This window comes from Melospiza melodia, chromosome 5 (assembly GCF_035770615.1).
Source record: "Melospiza melodia melodia isolate bMelMel2 chromosome 5, bMelMel2.pri, whole genome shotgun sequence".
Taxonomy (NCBI): Eukaryota; Metazoa; Chordata; class Aves; order Passeriformes; family Passerellidae; genus Melospiza; species Melospiza melodia.
The window spans coordinates 84,173,721-84,197,823 of NC_086198.1; the positions used below are offsets into that span (position 1 = coordinate 84,173,721).

General features: G+C 36.7%; 1 protein-coding gene across 7 annotated transcripts in view; it reads right to left on the bottom strand.

The window, feature by feature from the left end:
• Positions 1 to 24,103, bottom strand: part of KCNIP4 (potassium voltage-gated channel interacting protein 4) — a 388,652-nt gene that overhangs the window by 19,614 nt on the left and 344,935 nt on the right. For all 7 annotated transcript variants that reach the window (XM_063157713.1, XM_063157714.1, XM_063157717.1 and 4 more), the window contains one exon: positions 19,413 to 19,537. In XM_063157713.1, the coding sequence (XP_063013783.1) occupies positions 19,413 to 19,537 (125 nt within the window). The remainder of the gene's footprint in view (positions 1 to 19,412; positions 19,538 to 24,103) is intronic.

Here is a 24,103-nt window from a genome sequence, read left to right on the forward strand (position 1 = left end):
CATTCAGTGAGTATCTTTTCTGTATTCTTTAGTATAGTATAGTATGGTATTCTTTAATATATAAAGAATATATAATATTCTTATTATAAGGATAATATAAATATAATGAAGTATAAAGTTAGCCTTCTGATAAGATGGAGTCTTCCTCATCATTCTTTCCTTCATCAGTGGCCCTGCATTTACAATACTTGCAGATCCTTTTGCCTCTTTACACCCTTTTCATAAATTGAAATATGTAACACAGAATATGTAGGAAGTTTCTGAATAGAGTGACTACAAAGAAAAAGAAAGGAAGTGAAGGAGAATAAAGAGGGTTAAACCAATGACTTATGCAAAGACGTAGGAAAAGCAGAAGGAATACTGTAATTGATTACTATGTCAAGCATAAATATCCAAGACCAGAGAGCTGATTTGTACTCCTGATTTTGCCAGACTGAGCAGAAGACTTTGGGCAATGTACTTAATTCTTTTTAAGCCTTAATTCCTTCTCTAATGCAAAAAGGGGGTAAAAAGCCAGGTATGGTCTTTAAAAGAAAAGGACTTTTAGAACCAAAGGAAAAATAATAAATTAAGTTTTAAGGTTCATACATTTATTTTTGACTATTAGCATACTATTTGGACTGAGAACTCAAACATATGTGCTCCTAGTCCTAAACTAAGGAAAATGAATAGCTGGAAATGGACATCAAGAGTAGTGTAACATCCTTTAGGGGTGTAACAGCAACTTTTCCTGTGAGAAAAAATAGTATTTCAATTAGATCAAATAAGAACCACTGAGATATTCATAGTTCTGGCACCTTCTGCTGAGAAACAAATAGTGTAATCTCTAATTGAAGAAAAATGCATGGTCTGAGAAATGCATCTCATGTCTAGGATTATCATGCTTTTATGTCAATTATCCTTAACTAAATCAGCTTTTCATCATAACTAAGCACGTGCAAACATATAGCAAGACAGAATTCTGTTTAATCAAAAAAATTAGAAACAAACATCAGTGTCAGAGATACACATACAAAATTATTTGTCCCTGGGCACAGAGGCCGATGCAGGCACTGATGTCCCTGATGCAGGCAGAGCTAGAGCTCAGGTCAAAATAAGATTAAATAAATACTGACTGCTGAGCAACACTGCCTTTGGAAACAAAGCCTTTGGGGAATGGGAGGAACAGTGACATGAACCTCCACCCTTCATCAGGTAAGGAGAAATCCATAATCAAGGAGGCATCTGCCTGTCTGTCACGTCTTTGGGTATGAGGGCACTCTAAAACATCTCTCTCTCTTACCAGCTATCCAAAAATACTCTAGTCAGTTAGGCTACTGTCTCTATGGTTTCTAGCAGGTTTAAAAGTAACAAGCAATAGGACAAGAGGAAATGGCCTCAAGTTCCCCCAGGGAAAGTTTGGATTGGATATAAGGGAAAATTTCTTCACTGAAAAGGGTTATCAAGCATTGAAACAGGCTGCACAGGGAAGTGCTTGAGTCACCATCCCTGAAGATATTTAAAAGCCTGTGAGTGTGGCACTTGGGGACATGGTTGAGTTGTGGATCTGGCAGTGCTGGGTTAATGGTTGGGCTTGATGACCTCAGACATCTTTTCAACCTTGAGGATTCTATGGTGCTATGATGCCACTATGCTGCTTGTCTTTGGGAAGCCTTCTGGAGTTGTATAAGAGCATGCAAAAGAGCAGTATTTTTACTTGGATTCAAAGCACAATAAAGAAAACATCAGTGAATTCTTCAGATACTCAGTGAAATAATATTATAGTTATTCAATGTAGAAAATGTAACAAAAGTATTTTACAACCTCCTCTTCCAAGCATATAATGGTATATGATCTATATCATTCCCAGACCCGCAGGAGGAAGAATAAACAGCCTTTACCTTGAGATAGGTGTGAGTGTGAAAAAACAATGCGGCATTTCAAAATTTAGAAAAAGAAGCAGTGGCTTCTTTCTGCTCTGTAGGTAATTTTTTTTCAGACAAGACAGAAAAGAGCTGGGCACATTTTGAACGAAGAGAAAACCTGTATTTTTGAATTTGTACAGGTCAGATGTTGCCTTTTTTTTTCCCCTCAGAAGATTAATGAACAATGGATGACAAAACGCACATTTAAAGTCATCTAACTCTGTGACTTGTTAAAACGTAAAACAATTTTTTCCCTTTTCTTTGGCTGACAGAGGCATTCAAATTATTCTAATTTTGCAAAGAATGCACTCCCCTTTTTTACAGGAAAGGCCAACAGCTCCATCTCTGTGAGTCCTTAGTCTGAAGCTCTGAAGACTGAGAGTCCCATTTCCTGACTGCATTTAAATTTTGTGATGTTGGAGGAGAATTAGGGATACTCTGCAAAAATCGATATGATTTATTATTTTTTAGTTCAAAATAAGCTGCCAGCCTTTGTTATTAGAGAAATGCATGATCTACATACCTCTTTTAAAGGCAGTCCTTTTTTTCTGTTTCTTAATAAGCTCTGGTTTCACCACACTGTTTGAAAGAATCATTGCTTGAGAAGGCAACCTACTTTCAGGTTCAAAGAATTCTATACTTCAGAGAATTATATTTTAGCAGAGCCAGGAATGACATTTTGAGTTTCTCTAGCTTGTCCCTCTGTAGTTTCCTCTGTTCTTTGCCAAAGCATTGCCAGTAACATTTTACCTTTTCCATCCTTGAAGGTCTGTAGAAATGTGTCCTAAGGGACATTCATTAAAATCTGAGATGCTGGCCAATTACATTTACCAGAAATATCAGCTCAAACTTTTCTTTCTTTAGCACGCATCTTTCCTCTGAGACTTTACATGACAGGGAACGCTTCTGATTTTGAACAATTTCATTCTAAAAGTATATGTGGCCAACGTGATTTACCTCCAGGACTGTACTTTTCTTGACTCATAAATCTGGCTTTATTGTGTTTATCAGGAGATTTGTGCAGTTCAGAGAAAGAGATTAAATATTGTAATTGTTAAGTATGCCCCAAGGTTTTATGTCAAGCTCTTGCTGACTTCTTCCACTGTACCAACTATAATTAAAAAAAATCTATCTAACCTTTCATTAAACTCTTATAAAAGAGAGGGGAAAATTAAATAGTTTGAAAGAAAAATGTGAGGCTTATTTAAACAATTTCCTATATTCTTTCTTTCCTTGATCTGAATATAATTTATTTTGTTACAGCAAATTTCTAATTTACAAGCTTTTAAAATTGCATTAATGTATTAGATTTTCCTTCTGGAGAATAAAAAGGAGGGAATGTTCAATTTGAAGTGAATCCAGTTCTCTCTCTTTTAAAGAGAAAATTAAACTGACAAACAGACAGAGAATAATAAATATGGTTCTGCCTTTTGATGATCTCTCTTGCTTCCTATTTTGCTGCTGGGAAATTATACCTCCAGCACATGATCTTATGAACCACTCCAAACCCTGTAAATTATTCAGCCTCAGACAACTCTCTAAGACAACTCTCCTTCAGTATTTTTTAATATACTGCAGTAGGTGATTCTTCTTTACTACCTAATCAACATCCTTTTCAGACAAGAGGCAAACCAAGTAGACAGCAAACCTCAGAAACAGTGAAATATAGAAAAGAGAATGAAGGAGAAACAAACCCAAAGCTCAGACTTTTGTCTGCATAACAATTCTGAATGATGGATAAAGCTGGAGTTTTGGCAACTTTGAATATCTTTCAGTTATAGAATTTTGCATGACAAATTTCCCATCCCATGCTGCATCTGCTGTTTCAGTTTTCATACTGCTTCATTTTACATACATGTTCATGTCCATTGATTTAAATATCTTCTCTTTTTGCATGTACTTATATGCTGTATGTGCATGTGCCTTCTAGGAATATGCCTTCAGCCTCCTTCTCATTCATGCTGTGGAATCTGATCAGATACTTCCCCCAAAGAAATGTAATTACTTCATTGATTTGATTTAATGAGTTTCTATAATCCAATACATTCCTTCATGAGTATTGTAGCCATGTTACTTGGGAATACTTTTAGAATTAAGGATGTATTTACTAAATACCAAAAAGGCTAAAGTGAAATTTTTATCTACCTTAGAGCTGCATGCCAAGAATAAATAAATTTGTAATTTATTGTAAATTAAAAACCAAATAAATTTTTAATTTTGTAACTAATTTCCTGGTAGTAAATTCAAATAAACTTATCCATGCTATACTCATCAGGAATAGATTTCATAGCTTATTTATTTTGAAGTGAGAGCAAGTGTGATAAATTTTCTGTCTTGAAAGTACACTTAGAATACAGGGTTCACTTTTGGGACGGGATTATTTCATAAAAAACACAGAACACATATCAGAAATCATCTTTGTGAAAAGGGACTGTGTGGCATTTCTGGAGAGCTGATCACACAACTGGCCAACATAGAAGAAACAACAAGAGCAGGATAAAAATCCTGCAGCAGCTAATAAGAGTGAACTTACTCTACCAGGGCTTCAAAGTAGATGATGCAAGCAAAATGAGGTGTCTGGGGGAGAGAAGGTTTTGAAGTTGTTAAAAAGAAAACAAGTGTAGTATAAAAATATATCTCAAAAGATATGCTTGAAAGAGATGGCATGCACTAGCCTGTGAAGCAGTCTCAGAAACCTAATTCAGAGAAAAAAGCTCTCTCTTGAAATATTTGAAATGGGGCTGAACAAAGCACTAGAAATTAAGACTGGGGAAAAAAAAGTGGGAATAGTCAGACAGTTCAAAAGACTTTCAGTCATTAATACAGATTTTAAGAAATCACAGACAACTGTATTTGTGCTCCTTTTCTTTTTTTTTTTTTCTTTTCTTTTTCTTTAAATACTTCTAGAAGAACAAATAACAGAAGATTATGTGGGGAGAAGAGAGCTGCTGTTTTCCTGCCCTAGATGTCCCCAAGAGAGCAACAAATTTGCAGAGGTGGAAATACAAGCTAAGTATTGTCCATTAGGTTTTGGTAAAATTTAAAGGGGTTGCTTCAACTGTGAATTAAAAGGAAAACCCCCATGTTTTGTATTGTATTCTAGACAATAATTTCTCTGATCAGCTTCTTTGAACTGGTGCCTTCTGGCCTGCTGCATTGTCAGTATTTGGGCTCCTGCATTTAAACACCTCTCTTTGAAACTACCTGAAAGACAGGAACACTTAGTTTCCTTTGTATAGATTGATCATTCAGCATGTCAGCACATCAGGTGGGAGCTTTGAGGATGCTTTTAGGAAACCAGTGCACGTATGAGATAATTGCAGGGACTACAGAAGAGATACCTGCCTTGGCTCTTTCGAGATTATTCACCCAGCTCTGTGTTCTCCTTGAGCTTTGCTGTTGGCCTGCTGTAGAAGCCACTTTGTCAAAGCACTGGGAGGATGATTGGCAGGACAGTGTCTCAAACTACTCACAAAGGATGACAATTTGTTTTATTTTATATTTACACCTATCATTTTGGGGTCTGCCCAGGCCTATGCTATGATGGAACAAGTCCAGACCTTACTTGCCTTTCTTCTGAAAGGCTGCTGAAGGAGCTGCTGTTCATCACTAAGAAACATGCAGAGACAAGAAGAGCAGAGACAGCTGTGGAAGGGATGGTAAAGGATAAAAGCACATGTGCACTGGGTGCCCAGTCAAGAGTACTGGCTCAAAGCCTTACCTAAGTCATAGGAGAGTTGAATCCCAGTATATTAACATGTGTAAGACACATGAAGACATTTGGAGAGCAGAAATTGTAAAAGCTCAAAATAAAAGGTGGTATGAGGGTTTTAAATTTTTATTTATTAAGTTTTCATGGAAAATTTAAGGCCAGAATTAATATGCTTTTCATCTGTGGAATATTGTCCCTAATATGTATAACAATATATGCTATACCTATGAATATAGTTATAATTATCTATTTCTAGTTCGATGGATCTTCATTTATTTTCTCTAACAAATAGCCTATGTTATTGAAAGTCAACTCAATTATATTGAAACTCAATTGTATGGAAAATCACTGGTGCTTTTAACTTCAATTTTCACTTCTATATTTTGTGTTATCAGGAAAGGAACAGGTAATAATTTAACCTCCTGTCTCCTGAAATGGAATTAGTTCTTGGTTTTATTTTTTTTTTTAATTTGATTTTTCATGCTAGTTTTCTCAGGAGTGGTCTATAAAAAATCTTTTCCACAACAACTTTTCTTTATTGAAAAAATATTTGATTTGCATTTTTAGAAATACTTCTATGCCATCATATAGAAAGATATTGTAACAAAAAAAGTGATGAATTATGAAATATGTGTAACCAAATTGTATCTTGGGTCACATTTATTTACTTCAGGAAGGCCCAAATGTCTCCCTAAGACAGTTTGCTATTTTCATTTATTGCAGAATCAATCCTTATAGATCAGAATACAAATGAACATACTCTAGTCTTGCATCCTTGAATACAGTTGTGAGCCTAGAGAGCTAATAGTGATGGTGGGAAAGAAATATTTTCTCCAGTCTTTATAGAAGCTGTATGGGATGAAAGACATACACAGTAATGGTTAGGGAAATGGTTAGGAATGTTTAGGGACAGTTACCTCAGAAGGTCTTTTGTGCCTACTTTTAAATCTCCCTGTGAATTTGCCTGTTTGGTTACCAGTGTAAAGGTTAAGCCATTTATAAGACCCAAAAAAAGAAGGCAGACTCAAACAGAGAGCACTAATTACTGGGTCTAAAGGGACAACTTTACTTTCAATCTTTCCCCTTTAACTTAAAGTATAGTAGATTACTTCAGCTAAAGACTCACAGAGGGAACACCTCAGGTTGCTGCATTTTCATTTCTGTCACAGGAGCTGTAAACTCATAGCTCAGTGGCAACAGTCTGCATTTCTAGGAATGTTGTGGCAGTTTTGATTTGACAGCATCTCCATTGACATCCATTGGTGAAATGCATGTAAAAACTCTTTTCAACCTTTGTCTCATCAGGTAAAATACAAAACTTCCTTCTACTTAGCTACCTGTAGAAGAAATACAATAATGTGTCCCTGTGGCACAGCAAAGATGTACCACATTTTAAGCCTCCCACTGGAGGATACTCTAATGAACAAAAGCTTCTTTCCACCCCCTACTTGCTATGGCAGTTTCAGAGGAAAACAAGCAGAAATAAAGGAACTGGCTCACATCCAGCATGTGTGGCTTCACACAGTAAATAACAATCAACACTTTGGCTGCTTCCACAACTCAGCAGGCGAGGTGCCAGCAAATGCTTTTAATCAGAGCCACTCTTTGTTTAGCAATGCTCACTAACTAGTGACATTTTTAGATTCTTATTATTAGCACTGGCAGTAAAACAACAGTAAACAACACAGCTAAAGATTTGAACTTGAAAGCTCACCCAAAAGCCTGAAACACCAAACTTCATGGATGAGTCCCAGGCATCTGAGTGGTGCTTAGTGTTTCTGACCTTACTTGTCAGTGCAGGATGGCATTTTACAATCCTGACTTGACAAATAAGCAGGAAATATAATTAAACTAAATGCAGCAGAAGCCATACTTCAGCAGCACAGCTTGTTGTAAACACTGTGGCAAACACAAGGTGCTCACCCTCCTGGGAAAAGCTGTATTTAGGTGAGCCCTGCTTCAGTGACTTGCCTTTCACACATTCCCAGGTGAGTTCTTTTAATCAAGTCCTTTCAAATCAGCTGAAATCCTGGGTGAGAGGAGAAGGAATAGCTCCATATTAGAAAGTGCTGGTCCCTTGGGTGTATTTCATTAGACCCACTCGAGTGATTCTCTTGAGCAGAATGGAGACCACTACCAGTCCCTAAAAGCAATATTTTAAGGTAGATCAATTCCATTCTTTAACACCATGGAGGCATTTATTTTGTTTTTCCTAGATGAGGGTGCTTTTGTTTATCCTAGAAGCTCCTTGTATCCTTGAAGAATGGAAGATTCACTGAGGAAGAAACTGTACTAACAAGTTTCTGCTAAATGTTAGTGGACTTGCACCAGAGCCATATCAAAAAATGGAAAATCCTGAATATAGCCAAAGGCATTTATGAAGCAGAAACAGCATGACAGGGTGAAAAAATATTCTATATCCTGTCTTAAATGCTTTTCAATCAACTGGACCTTGATACTAAGTACTGACATCAAACCAAATTTTCGTTTTAATAATGAAGTAAGAACACTCAGTTTTGAGTTCCTGAGACACACGACTGAATGAAAGATAGTCAGGTTGAAAGTGTGTCCTAAGTCATGCTATTTCAGTATTTTTCAGAGCAGTTTTTCTTTGTTTCTTTCAAAGATGTGCAATGGTAAAATCAGACAGGTCAATATTTGCTTAGTGCTAAATACAATGAAAATACCAAGGAATTTCAGTGCCTACAGCTTGCAGAAATGGCAAAGAACATAAAATTCAGTGGGGACTGGTTTAGACACTGAAAATCAAACACTGTGCTCATTATTTATATTTTATATGGTAATACATTTACCCTTTAACAAAGGTTTTTGCTTTCTCCACTACTAACAACACTTTGTCTCAGGAGAAGGGCCCCAGCAGTGCAAATAGAAGAACAAATGTGCTTACCTGCATAAATATTTATAAAACTGAGCCTGACATTAGCATAAGTTGGAGCTGATTCACCAAGTACAGTGGGGGAAATCAGACACAACTGAGGCAGTGATGTGAACTGAGGCTGCTGTGTGTGGGTGAGAGAGGGAGATGTGGTCTGTGGGAAGAAATGCCTCTTCCCTGTCCACACAGCGAGGGCAATTGCCTCATCCTAGAGGAACTCTGGCACTCAGTGTCTGAGACAGGGTCCCCTCCCCAGGCACCAAACCTCACGGTCACTTCTGTGCCAGCCCAGTCCAGCACAGCTCACTGACACTTTAATTCTGCTGCCCAAAGGCCTCCCCAGAGCCTCCTCGACAAGGAGAAGACACTTGACCACAAGAGCTCTATTGCTCATGGTGATCATGGAAGGACCAGAGTGGGCTTTGTGGCCATACATCTAAATCCTTTTGAGACGGAGGGGTAGCAGTTTCATATGGTAAAATCCTCCAAGGGAGGATTTACCATTACTGCTTACAAAGAAGATATTATTCCTATAATTCAAAGACATGAGAAAAGCATAAGAATGGAATTTGAAGTTTAGCAAGTCATACAAACTGATAATTCTTTTAGCACAGCAAAATATCTAAATAAGCTATGTGAATCTCCTTTAGACTGTTGTGGAGCTTTCCTTTCCTCATTTGTAGATACTCGATTGCTTTTGGCAGCATATCTAAAATTTATAGCATAAGTCAAATCATTGGAACTGAATACTCAAATAAACCTATACAAATGGTGATTGATATTTTCTGGCATATTTTCATGAAAATATGGGCAGCATAGAGAAATAAAAGACATTTCTCAGTTAAAACAGGTAACAAGAAGAATAAAAAGAGACAACTAGAGAATCAGATAAATCTAAAAAAGTCGTCTGTCAATCAGTTTAGGCCTAAAAACAGATTTTTTTTCTCATAGTTGTATCATTCCTTATGGAGAAACATTGAGGCTGAAATTGCTGGACATAAAAACTTCTTGCACAGTCTGCTAAGTTTATGGCACATTAAATTTGTCTTTGTTCCATAACCACTGATTTTGAGAACAAAATAAGAATTTAAGGCTGTTATAACTTATGTTCCATCACAGGGGTGGTACAATCCCTCTTTTACAGTTAAGTAGACTGTTGACTTGGTAGCCTGTGCATCTAAATACAGTGCTTAATGCTGGCATTTTAAATCACCAGAAAAATCATAATCATGTCGTTGTTCTGATATTTGTAATTTCTTGTAGTAGTATGTCAGACACAGATACTGGTATATTCAGTCACTGAGCGTTCACTTTGAAAAGTTGTTCTTGGCACTTCCTTTTTGTGAGTCCACTGTGAAGCTGATCACAGTGTCAGAGATGCATAAATAGAGTGAGTAAATAATTGTTAGAAATGCATAAAGTACACGTAAAGCACTTCCTAGATCAGTGTTTATTCAGGCATGAGTTTACTGTGATTTCCACCTGACAGATATGGAGCCTGGCCATTGAGGGGCAAAGTATCTCCCTCAAACACACTGCCCACACATTTCGCTCTTAACACCGAGGAATTCAGTGCTCATTTTCCTCTCCTCTGGGGATGAACTTTGCTATCTCCAGCCCCTGGGAAAGTTCAGTTTCCCACAGCCACCAGCCCCCCACTGGCACTCCCCACTTTGTTCCCAGGACGTGTTGGAGGAGGCTTTGATCAGTGGCTGAGAAGCAATCTCTCCGATAGCCAGGCACCCTCTGAAAGGTTTTGGCTGTCAGAGCAGAGACATTAAATCAGGCAGCTGTCAATGCGGAGCCCACGCAGGCCCTGAAGCACTGCTATAATGGTCTCAGGCAACCCAGAAGGCTTTTAGCATGATAGTTAAGGCTTTTAAAGGTGTGTGGCAGTTAATAAGCCAGCCAGAGAGCCAAAAGGTTGAAGTCTTTAGACTTCTAGTTTCATGCTGTGTTTACTGAATCATGCTGTCTTCTGAGTTATTGGCTCCTATTTCTTCTCTGACACTCACCGTATCTAAGATCTTTTAAGAATATTTCACAATGGAATTCATTGGGTTGAATAAATTCCATTACTTGAAAGCTAATATGAGAATTATTCACATAACTGAAGTGCAACTGCACAAACGTCCAGCTGATCTAAAGAATATAGGCTCTGTCAGACACTTTCACTCAAAGGTAAATGCAGGTTGACCCAAGACTTGTAATAAACTTCCCTGACACTGAAAGACTTGACCTTGAGGCTTTGTCACTAGTAATTTGCTATTTTATTTGAAGATTTACCAGTGTTTATTTTTAACACAGATGTTTATCTAAAGACATTTGTAAAAAGAAAATAATTCTGTTGAAATAAAGGAATGACATTCATTTGTTTCACTTATTTCTGACAACACCTGTATGTTGCTAATTTTGTTCACAATGATCAGAAATTTAAAGTAGAAAAAAAGATAAAGATCCAAAATCATTTGGAAATTCCTGGGATCCATGACAGATACCCGAGTCCAGCACAAAAAAGATTTATCTATCAAGTCCATCCAAAAGGTTGAACTGCACCATCAAGAAGTTTCACCAGAAGGTATATTTATTCCCTCTCCCCTCATTTTGCAGGCTTATGATCCCCATCTGAAAATACATGTGTCCACATGCTGCATCTAAATTGAAGGGGAACAGAGAGATAACTTTGTACGAGATTAAATAAAGAATTATAACATTTTGTACACAAATTCTATGAAAGTAATGAAACTGGTAGCAAGAAAGCCAGGTAGAGGGATTTTTGAATGCTGCTGTCTCAATTAATAAATATTCTCACAGAACAATTTTACATTAACCTGTGTGTAATAAAGCACAATGTTTATAGCAGTTACAGTTAATATGCATTGCAGCTCACGAAGAAAAGGCGATGGGCAGAGAAAGGAGAGTAAGATGTGTCTCCTTACTAAATTTTTAAATTACAAAATCATCAAAGCTGCATTGCACCAAAAGTTACTTCTCTAATGTTGGTGATTACCCAGAAACCAAAATCCAACCACTGCACATAACTCTAACACCAGGCTCTGTAGTGCTTAGCCCAGATGCTGCAAAAAAGTGACTGCAGTGAGCTGAAGCCAAAGACGACATTTGGCCGCTCGTATTCCAGTACATAAACATTTATATTCCAAACTGATGCACATAAAATCTCACGTGGTAGGAAACAGCTCTTCCAGCAGAGGAGTTACACTGAGCCTCTGGCTGGTAAAGCAGAAGGTCTGCACTGTGCTTCAAGGGTCAGCCAGGCACTAGTGAGCCCCAGGGAGAGACACCAGAGCGCAGGACAGTATTGCCAGTTCCAAATAGGAGGGGCTCACAAGCATACAGAACAATAAAATTCCACTAAAATCTAAGGTGAACTTTTTTCCCCCTTTTTCTTTTTTTCTTTTTTTTTTTTTTTTTAAGAAGAATTTTAGAGGCATTAGGTGCTCTGGACTACTATTAATATTGGGTATTTAAGTGACAATCTTTTTGTACGTTTCTTAATTAGAGATTTAGCACCTACCTTTTTCAGAGATAATTCATGAGCTAGCAGCCACTATAATGAAGACAGTCCTTGGTAAGCTAGATGACATTTTTTCCCTAGTGAGCACAACAAGCCCTGAGATGAATAGAAGTGTAGGGACTGAGGTCATTATTAACTGTCAGAAGAAGATTTCAATCTCTGCTAGTAACTGTGAGACTAATTGAAACAAATATCTCTGCTGAACACACTAAGATCTGTAAATTTGTGACAGCTGACAACTATACTCTAGGTCTGTCAAACTGTACTTCCAAATTATTTTACTTGAAAATTTTCTGAGATGTTTCAAGTCTCTTTACTAACACTCAAAGGAAATATATGATGAATGTAAGAATTATTTATTGCTCAGATTGTAAAAAGATTTTCACATAGCCTTGTTTGAAATATGGAAGAGTTCCCTTTAAGTCCCAAACAAATGAATGCCAAATGAATGAATAATAGCAAAATGCTTCCTTAGCAAGAGCTGGTTGTTTAAAAATTATTCTTCAGTCATCTAAAGTTGATAAAACAATTGATCTGAGGCACAACTGGTAAACAAGAACTCAACTGAAAAAAAAGGGAGATTTGAGCTATGTGCTTTATACATGTCTGCTGAAGCCTTAGAGAGAAAAAGATTTACAGAAATCTGTCTGTTGGCAGCACACAAGGTATCTAACTTTTAGATTTACTTTCTTGATCTTCATTATGCTCTTGTCTATTTTTTAGCCTATTAAGACAAACAAGTCACAGGAGTTTTCTAAAATAGGGGAATGTTAATTTTCATTTTGAGTTACTACTATCTGATTTTCTTGTAAGATTTAGAACTTCTATTTACTTTTTTTCCATTTTACTGTCATTTCCATGCTCAAAGATCAGCAGGTTAATATGTTTGAGGCACAACCTGTTCAGCTGTCATCACCATGTCTATTTGAAAAGACAAGTTGTTGGTACCTCTTTGTACGTACAACCTCTGCATGTCCACAACACTGGTGTTCCAACACTGCTTTGTGCAGAGGGGTCAGCATCTCTGCAAAAGCTTTCAGCACAATGGGAATGTCTCATGCACTGATGCCCAGTAGAGCATCCCCAGTTTGATATTCAGTCACAGAGGGATGTAGCTCAAATGGTTTTAGTATTGATTCATGTTAGCCAAGGAAACCAGGTAGAAACCTTTAACTGATCTATATTTTCTTCTAGGCTCTCTTCTGCTGGGTCAGAAATTCTGCATCTGGAAAGATCTTGCTACGACTGCTTGCTGTGATACCCTAAGACTTGTACAGACAGTCATCAAAGCTCAAAGAAAAGCAACTGCCCCGACTGCTGGTCAAATGAAAAATCTTCCTTGCTGTCCTAGGGCCCCACATGGGAGGTTGAAAAGCATATTTAAGCTCTAAGCTACTTCACCTACAAGAACAAGCTTTGGAGGACTGATGTCAGGGGCACAATATTCTTGCATTAGTGCCATTTGCACTCATGTTCAGTTTGGGGTTTTTCCTCTCTGTTCTGGTCTGTATTAATCTTGAATCTGCATTTACTCATTGCAATGCAAACATGCAGGTTCAGTGCAGAACTGGATGTGATCACAACAAACTGAAGATCAATCTGAACTGAACTGAACGGAACAATCCTATTGTCTCTGTGAGATAGGTGGCACAGCCAGTTCAGAGAAAGCTGATCCAAGCTAAAATATTACTTCTTGTAGCATGAAAGCCTCTGTTTCATAATATACAATGTTCCAGAGATATAAACTAAGAGGATTATGTTGTCATTGTCCCTTGTCATGCTTTAGAGCAGGTGGAAAAGGTTAAGTAATAAAGCAAGGAAAATGGAATGAAGGTTCAAAATCTCTTGTTTTGGATCATCACAGAGGTATTTTAACTCTTTGCAATGCCCATTATTTCATCTCATTAATAGCCAAATGTCTATATCCCCTGTCAGTACAAGATTTCAATTTGTACTAAATAATTTCTAATCAAGACATTGATTATCTTAGAAACTACATTTGAAAGACAGAAGTGAAATACAGAGCTGTACATCTCTATTAGCCATAGGTCAGCGGCTGTGCAAATAGCACAGCTAAAAAGCTGAAAGCCATCCATGTGTAGGACACTGAGATACATTTCTCATACCTTCTTTCTTACCAAGTAGGCTCCAATTGCAGTGAAAAAAACAAATAGTGTATATAGTGTTCCTAGAATATCATGCATACAAATATGTTAGAAAAGTTTAATCATTCTGAAAACTTTAACTTTGGTACTCAAAATTACATGGAGGTGTTTCATCTTTAGCACAAGCTAGTGCATATCCTGAAAAATGCACATTATACACCCAACTTTCATCTTCATTGTTAAGGAAAAAAATTGCAGGAGTAGAAAAATTATTGGTACAGTGAAAATTATTTGTATTCCATGTACCAATTAAATTCTGCTCTTCTAAATCTCAATTACTTTCACAAAATTTATAATTTTTCTTTTGTTTTTAAAAACTAATTAAATGGGAAAATGTTCAAACACAAAACTCAAATGCTTCAGACAATCAATAAATGAGCTTTATCACCTCTGAAACTAATTTCCATTAATCTTTCCGTGAGACTCACAAATGCAGCACACAGTGATACAATGCTTCCATCAAATCATAACTGAAATAAAAAAATCTCTGAATAAATGATCATATTTCAACTTATGCACATAAATGGGTCGTGTGATGAGGGAACTGATCTTTGAGCTGTAACATTGTCAGATTTATTTCCTTACTATCATTCTTTGTCTCATTTGCAAAAAGGGAAGAAATGTGTCTTAGAAATTCCCAATAAATGTCAAAAGTGTGGAGCTGCCTATTTAAATCTCCAGTATGTGTCCACAGATAATTTTATGCATGCTATTTATGACTTCAATTTACATTTTCTCTGACATACAGCCAGGTAAAATTAAGGTTCATGAAAAATCCTTCCAGTTTTCTGGAAAAGTCTAGGAGTTTCACAACACAAAGCTCTACAAAAGTTTTTACAAGAATGACCAACCAAAATGAAAATATTTTTAACATTTACATTTAGCATGGGAGCATCTTTTGTGCAGCAAAAGCATTATCTAGGTATTTTTTAAATGGATGCTTTTAAAACTGGGAGAGATCTATCAATGGACAGAAGAGAAAGAAAGACCACATGTTGAGTCCATGCTTGATAGTCTGTACAAGTTATTGTGAAGTACCACTTGTACTAGGACTGCCACAGAGCTGTTGGTTTGAAAGGTTAATGACTGCAGCAATCACAATTTCAATTTACAAGAAATGGGATGACAGGAAGCCAAATACAAATTGGAAATGTCCCACTGTGATGGCAGCTGAGCAACAATTCATCAACAGCACAGGAATATTGTAAAGCCAGAGTGCTGGGGACAACCTTTTCAGCCTGAGAAGGGCTTAGGGCTTATATTTAAGCTCATTTTTCAGGGATAGTACAGAAGTTTAAAAATAGCTAAATTACCTAATATAGACATAAGTTCTCCCTTGATAATTTTCCCTATAGTAGTTGCTAGGTCATCTGAAGGTGTTTATCCCACCTCCTTACATTTTCTTTTGTGTATATTCCCTTTCATTTTAAATGTTGACTTTTAGTTCCACCAAAACAGCCATTGTCCCAAAGGCATTTCAATCATCTTTGAGCATTCCCTGCAATTATATTCCAGCTCTTGCTTACTCAGAGCATCAGCTCTACTACTATGTGATCTGAGACTTTCTAAAGCTTTCAGGTGTTTACATACACACAAAGATGCTCTGTGAGACCCTGTGCTCCTTCTGCCCGGATTTTGCATGTAATTTGTTCAGTGGAAAATCAAATTGATGATAATAAATCAAACTTTCATCATCAACACTTACAGAAATGCAGGTGTATTTTACTTCTTTCTTATCTGAAGTCAGCCAGAACTATTTGCAAGCAATTTGAAGTCAGAAATAACAAATAAATGGAGGTAAGCTGTGGAAAGTTCGTTTCACCCCTATCTCAGAAGAGATCTCCTAAAACAGGATTCAGGGAAAGCAGGCTGGAGTGAGATTCTATATCCAAAAGCTTTTCAATTAGTACTAATGTGCTGTAGGATGATGTTAATTTCATCTAGCAGGACCACAACATTGGCAGAAGTACTGTAACAAGTTCATGCTTTAATTTATCTTGCTTTATATACTTAAATTATTGAAGAGATAGTAAGACAGGCAAATATCAGGTGAAAGGCATAAAGCACAGAGGTGGGATCTGCACAAGATTTTGATGCCATCATGCTAAATATGTGTGCCTGTGTCTTTCATTAAATCTTTTCAGTAGTTTCCTTCTCAGAGGAATGATTTAACAGAATATCACAGACTCAGAGAATGGCTGGGGTTGGAAGGGATCTCTGGAGACACCTGGTTGCACATTCCTGCATATGTCCTGAAGAGGATCCCCAGGACCATGTCCAGAGAAGTAACTTTTGGATATCTTCAAGCAGGGAGATGACACAAACCCAGTGGGCAATCTGGGCTATTGTCAGTGAAAAAGTGTTTCCTGATGTACAGAGGGAACATCCTGTGTTTCACTTTGTGCCTACTGCTCTGGTCCTGGCACTGGGCACTACTGAAAAGAGCCTGGCTCCATCTTTACACCCTCCCTTCAGGTATTTATATATGCTGATAAAATCCCTGCTGAGCTTTCTCTTCTCCAGTCTGACCAGTCTCAGCTCTCCCAGCCTGTCCCCAGAGAGGTGCTCCAGTCCCTTAGTCATGTTTGTGACCCTTTGCTGGACTCTCCCCAGTATGTCCATACCTTTGTTTGACTGAAGAGCCCAGAACAGGCCACAGCACTTCAGATGTGGCCTCACCAGTGCTGGAAGTGCCTTACCTAAAGCAGAACTGCCTTTTCTGCATACACAGACACATTTGCTGGCTCATGCCCAGCAAAGCCAAGCCAGTGTCCAGCTGGGTGTCACCCAGGAGAAGTTGGCACACGAAGCAGATGTGTGAAGCACACAGGCTCATGTGTGCTTGGAAATACTGGCAGGACAGCACGAAGCTGGATGGCAATGCCAGAAGGCAGGTGGCCTGTGGCAGGCTGCAGAGGAGGATGGAGCACTCTCAGGGGGACACAGTCCCAGCACAGACCATGGGAGGCATTGCAATGTCATTGTGGATCAGTACCCACCAAAGCCACTCAAGATACGTTCAATGAAAGGTAGAAATGTGGCAGGAAAGGTGAACTAATCAGCACAGACAAGATGCTCATAGAGCTGAGGTAGACTAGTTCTACCAGTTCTCCGAAGTGAATAGAGAACTGTGATCTAGCACCATAAATTGCAGTAGAAAGTGTTAATATGAGAAATAAAGCAAACTCCAACTCAACAAAAAGCTTGAAATCATCCATTCCTGAAATCTAATGCTTAGGCTAAAGAATATTGCTTTAAACTGATTTATCTTTATGACAGTCACTAGCCCTGGGCATGATTTACAACATTTTAGATCATAATTGATAACTTTGCAATGATATTATACACAAAACCACTGAAGTTCGTGTCCATTAACTCTATCATCTTGTCAAAAATATGTTATACATGCATGTCTTGAATTATCATGTACTGATAAGGAAATGAAAAATATGCATAAAAATGTATTACCATGTCTTACCATCAACATTCCTTTGATGTAAGTAGAACTTACATCCTGGAACAGAAAAGCACATGAAGAGCTGGAATTCCTCTTTTCAGAAAATGCTAAAATAAGGTATCAATTAAAATATTTCCTTATAGCCTATTCTCATTCTCCATACTTCATTTTATGCAAAGAAATATCAAGGTTCTTAGTTTCTGAAACTATAAAAATAATCATTCTTGAGAAACAGACAGAAGGCTTATTTTATCCACTATACTTTGTACCTTTTTGCCTTAGATAATTAGGGACATGAGATCATGATTTGCAATGCCTGGAGAATATTGTCATTAGCAGGGGAATGTTCTCTGGAACCCTGAGGAAATGAAAAGCTTTTAAGAGCAATCACTGTTAATCACTAACATGCCAACATTATATACTTTCTGGAACTGAGAATGATACAGACAGGACACATTAAGTGACTCTGCCTTGCTTGCATGGCAAGCTTTTGATAAAAATATGTGTTTAAAACATCCCTTTGCATGTCTTGCTTTCTTTACAGAATGCAAGAAAGTTAAGAACTGCAAGATTTACACTTGTACAAGCTATTGAAGATATCCTCTCTGATTCCATAATGGACCTCCATTGTGTTTTTATTATCTCATCTGAGTAGTAAATGCCATGGACAAGAGATCGGCCCTTTTCACTCAAGAAGGATAAAAGAAAAGCTTAACTACAAAGAGATAAATGCAAATAAATTAATCTTTAGCTTCAGCTTAGCAGGAGACATAGAATCTGCACAGCTGCAATACTTACAGCTGAAATTATAGATTAACAGTAAACATTGATGATTAAAAATTTACTGTTATTATTTTTAATATAATATTTCTTTAATATTTTCTATCCAATGTTAACTGCATCCAACATCCCACATATTTTCTAATGAGATAAAGGATGGTAAAATAAATAGAGAAAAAGTATATTTTTAAGAAAACAGAGTTCAGTACTACTTACTAACATCTTTTGAGTTTTAATTCCTTGCTGTACTAACCATGCATGCCTCACAAGTCAAAGCCGAGCCCAGCACTACAGGGCAGCTGTACACACTGGAAAAATGAGTCAGACTACGCCCATAGACTGGGGTCCTTAGTTGGGATCCCTGCCAAATAAAACATTGGACCTGCCACAACATCACACATTTTCAGAAAAAAAAATCACTTAGAATCCGAATAAAGGAATCTAAGAAGTTTATAGATTTGTAGAACTAGTGAGAACTGATGAAGTTATCTACAGCTGTTCACCAAATAAAAAATCATCTAGTGCAGTTGAAATCAACTACTTCTTCTGACAGCTCCTGTGATACAAAAATCAAAATCTTTCCTCTTACTGACCAAATTTTTCAGGACTCTTCCATTTTTGCATCCTTAGACAAACAACCTCAATACAACTTTCAATTTGTCTTTGAACAAATTCCCACTATATAAGTTATACTTATTCTATTAAGAATAAGTAACTAACTTCTCCTACTAAGTTATAATTATTCTCCCCTTGATGCTTTCAATTTTATCTGCATCTTTTGTCCATTAAATAGTTTAATGACTTTAGACCAATTGTTTCAGAGTGATTGTTTCCTCATCTGATCAGATATGCAGTATTTAGCTACTGAATCTCATGAGCTGCACTGCTAGTCACTCTTACACAGCTGAGACTGTAGTGGCACATCCCACAAAGAGATTGCAAATTCAAAAAGGAAGTGCTTACATTCTTGAAACCTCTATATAAGATCTGAAGTTCCTTCTTTGTGAATTTACTCTGTGCTTCCAGCAGTTCAAGAGCTTCAGGTCTATGTCGTACTGTGGCCATTTCCATTTCATCTTCTACAGTGTCTGCAGAATACAAGAGACAGAGAAGGAGAGCTCAACAGGAAATACAGGAAGTGAAAATGCTTAACCCTTTCAAAAAGACAGAGAAGATAAAAAGAAAGAGGGAAAGGAGGGGAAGGAAAGGGAAAGGAAGGAAGGAAGGAAGGAAGGAAGGAAGAAAGGAAGGAAGGAAGGAAGGAAGGAAGGAAGGAAGGAAGGAAGGAAGGAAGGAAGGAAGGAAGGAAGGAAGGAAGGAAGGAAGGAAGGAAGGAAGGAAGGAAGGAAGGAAGGAAGGAAGGAAGGAAGGAAGGAAGGAAGGAAGGAAGGAAGGAAGGAAGGAAGGAAGGAAGGAAGGAAGGAAGGAAGGAAGGAAGGAAGGAAGGAAGGAAGGAAGGACATTCTCTTAAAGGCTTGTTTTTGCAGCTTTAATGACAGATGATGATTCCATTTTGAGCTCAGAGGAAAAGGGTGCCTATCATCTGCTTCTGTGGCTGCAAAGAATAGTGAACAGCAGTGATGATCCAGTAGCCTGCTTATTATCTCATGAGTAATAACAACAATAAACTGGAAAGCCAACATCCTGCAAGAGCATGCATGATATATTCAGTAAGACTTTTTTGTTTGTACAACTCTTTGACCAAAGGAAACAATTCTATAAAACTTTAGCAACTCCAGAAAACTTTCCTTCAGTTAGATAATGGATGTGAATTGATTGTATCAGGCTGGGATTTTTATTGTGAAGTTGTCTTCTGGAAAGCATGTGAAATTGATGTTGCACATCCAGCAGCAGGTCTTACTTTGAGTATCATACAATTGACCCCTTAGAAGAAATATTACTGAGGGTGAGCAGCCTTAGTGGCGAACAAGATAGTTTTAGTGACCTCTTCTTTAGGTAAGTAAGAATGTGGATATACACATTCAAGGTTTACAGTTAAGTGTAGATTAAAAAAAATGAGAATTAGCAATGCATTTTTTCCTAGGTAGAGTTTTAAATGTGAAAGTTCAATGAAACAGCTAAAGGAACTTTAACAGTAGAGTGCCAGTCACTTGTGATCAAAATAAAAATGTGTGTTCATTTCTAAGTACTGACAGCCTTAAATATAACTTACCCAGATTAATGAAACGAAATTACTGCCTTATTTTGACTTAGGAGTTATAGGAACTATAGCAATATAACAGTACAAATGCCTAATTGTCACTTCTACAATGTGAAGACACATATTTTATTTCAATAGAATGTGGGACTCTTTACTTAGAATAAAGTTTCATTTGGTTCAATATTCATAAACACATAGTATTAGAATACTCAACTACAGTAGTATTATGCCTACAGTTTCATATATTTTTGTTCTGCTATAATGCAGAAATAATAGCTTTCAGCTGCTTGGGAGAAATTTGGCATCAGAAGATACAGCTCAGCTAAACAAAAAATAAACAACCAAATAGTTTATACATTATTAAATATCTCTCTTTAAAGAGATATTTAATAATGTATAAACTATTCGGAAAAATCTTCACAAAGCCCCTTCACAAGGGCTTTGTCCTTTCTCCTGTGAAAAATATCATGCTGTTAGGACTCTTCTCAGGAGGATGATCTCAGTGTGATCCAGATGATTTTTTTTTTTGATAACCACAACTCAACACTAGGTACTTAGACTAAATTGGCAAAAAAAATCAGCCTGAGAATAAATATTGTTGAAAGCTCACTTGTATTTTATATTAGAATGGTTACATGGGATTTAAATGGGTTTTGTTTTTAGACAGAAAAAGACTTAACTTGAAATGAGTTCTCTAAGCACCCATTTGTAAAACATCTGGCTACCTAGAGAGACATCTACAAGCTTTTCTGGAAGCTAAATGAATACACATAATAAATGTGAGGCTAGAGATAAAGGCCAGACAATGTGCTGAGCACAATATTTAGTATATCCTTAGCAGTAAACATTTTTATTGCATTTAAATGATTCACTGAGCATGTAGAAGACTGCAATAGGCTGATTATGTTAATGAAAAGGTTCAGTATAACATTCTTTACACTCAACTTCTCTAGTGTCTTATAGATAGAAATAATAAAAATGCAAAATCATCATAAACTTCTTTAAAATCAACCAACTGTGATGACTAAAATGCCATAGCATTCATGAGGCATTTTGTTTTTAATTTTTTTCTTCACAGCTCTAGATACCAGGCTGGAAAAGAAAAATCTGTACTTAAAAATATGCGAGAAAGTGTGTGAAAATCTATTTTTACTATTTCTATTTTTATCTATTTCTAAACAATAATGATTTCTATGGCATTAGTTATTTCGGTTCCTTGGTTTATTCAGCCTAGATCAGTTAGGAATACTTTTTTTTCCATAGAAATAAAATTTCATGTCAATTGAAAACCAGAAACCAGTTCACAATCCCTCATTAATGTACTGAACAAAATATTGTTACTGATTAAATGAATTAGGAGATTTCTTATTACTAAATAGTAAAGACATTTTTAATGTAAATGTCATAGGAGATATGCTTTGAACCTTTCATTATTCGTTAAAGATGGCAAAAACACAGCAAAAAGCAAATGTACTCTATATATCTGTACTCTTTATATATCTGTAAAAAATTGTGCACTTGCATTTCCCTGCACAAACTCCACACTATAGCCTCCCTAACTATTTAATAACTATTTAGCATGTTTTTATTTTTCAAATCCACTGAGTGTAGTCCTACCCTAGTGTACTAGCACATGCACATATCTAGGAAATGATGGTTTTCAGTTCAGTCTGAATAGTCTAGAGTACACAAGGAAGTGTTCTTTTACATGCTTTTTTCAATAGAAATGCTGAAATATGTTCAATACAAATGCTGAAACAAGATTTTACATTTTTAGATAATTTTTCTAAGCACATATTGATAGAAGTGCAGAAATGCAAATTCAGGCTATGTATATTTCAATAAATTACTTGTTAAAAATATTTCCCTGATAATTTCTAAGGAATTCACATCATGTGATTGTTATTGCAAGTGGTGCTGTTTTCATTCCTAGGACAATATAATGTTGCTTCTTTCATGCTAGCAGAAATGAAATAGCACAGGATGTTAAAATAGAATAATAACAGTGATAGAATAATATATCTACAATGATAATCTTATTTAAGATTTTCACTTGATATAACATTCTTACTTACTGTAGCACTTATTTATGGAGGAGATTGCAGAGAAAACTATTGAATGCACCTTTTTTACAGCTGGTTCTCAAATAGGAAATATTTGATACTCAGTTCAACCTCTCTTCTGGTTTGTAGAATACTTTCAGTAAGGAAAATGTAAGTTTGACATGATCAAGGTTTCTGAGACTGACTCTAAATATATTTGGTTACCTGTGCAGATGAAGAGTTTACATAGAAATGTGCAAGGAATTAGGATGTGTCACTCTCCCAGCAACTTGAAACAAACAGATCAAACTTTCTATTAATTCTATTTCCTTATCTATTCCATTCCCCATCCCTGGAAATGTTCAGTTTGGATGGGACTTAGAGCAACCTGGTCTTGTGCAGGAGGACTAGACTAGATGATTTTAAAGGTATCTCTCCCAACTCAAGCAAACCTATGATTCTCTGATTCCTTTTGTTGTCTAGGGCTATATTGTTCAGGTCATGCAGCTGAAAGTAACTTATCCAGAAAGAGTTATTACAAGTGCCCCAAAAGTAACTGCAGTTTTTAAGATACCTTATTTTCAATTAAAACATATCAGCTGAAGACACCATGAAATAAATAAATCAGTGTACATCCAGAAATTTAGCCCTTTTCATCTCAAATACTTAAGAGGAATGCAAACACCAGAGTTTTCTCTACAAAGGAGCATATGAAAGGCAGTGAAGGGGGACAGCATAAAGAAACCCTAGATCTATACCTGTTTAGACTTGACATTAGTAGGGGGCTGTATTTCTAGTCAAGTTGCCTTTGGTTGTCCTAGATTCACTAGAATGGGGAACTGCTCTTGCAGGCCTTTATTCCCCCTGAGACTGATTGATACGCTTTATCAGAAGAGTATACAGGAAATACATAGACAATTCAGCTTCTGGTTTTAGGTGCTCATATTAGTGCCTAGAATTCAGTCAAATTAATCTAGATTGAATTGGATCCAGAGAGATATTTTAAAATCTGCTATAGGAATCAATTTATATAGAAAGACATTGTAGTGTTATTACTATAATTAATCTCTATCTGGGAATATATATGTACCTATGTATTGATCTCTCTCTCACTCCTGCTGCTCCTCTATATTTATCTGTTACCTGCTCTGGAGAGATTTTATCCAGACATTCAGTATAATATCAGTGTGCTTTTCCTGTATATCCACATTCACATTCTTTTCAATCTCAATATTTCTTTTTCTCTCAGACACCAACTTTAAGTCCTGTTCCCTAAATAGTTTGAAGTTCTATATTCAAAACCTGCAGGGCCAATCCTTTCCTCCCAGAGCAGTTATGATGGTAGCCCTTGTGTGTTGGATAGCAAGCACACACAGTCACGTGCATAAAAATGCCAAAAAGTTACCACTTTTCAAATACATGGAGAGCAGATATTAAATTTAACCATGGAA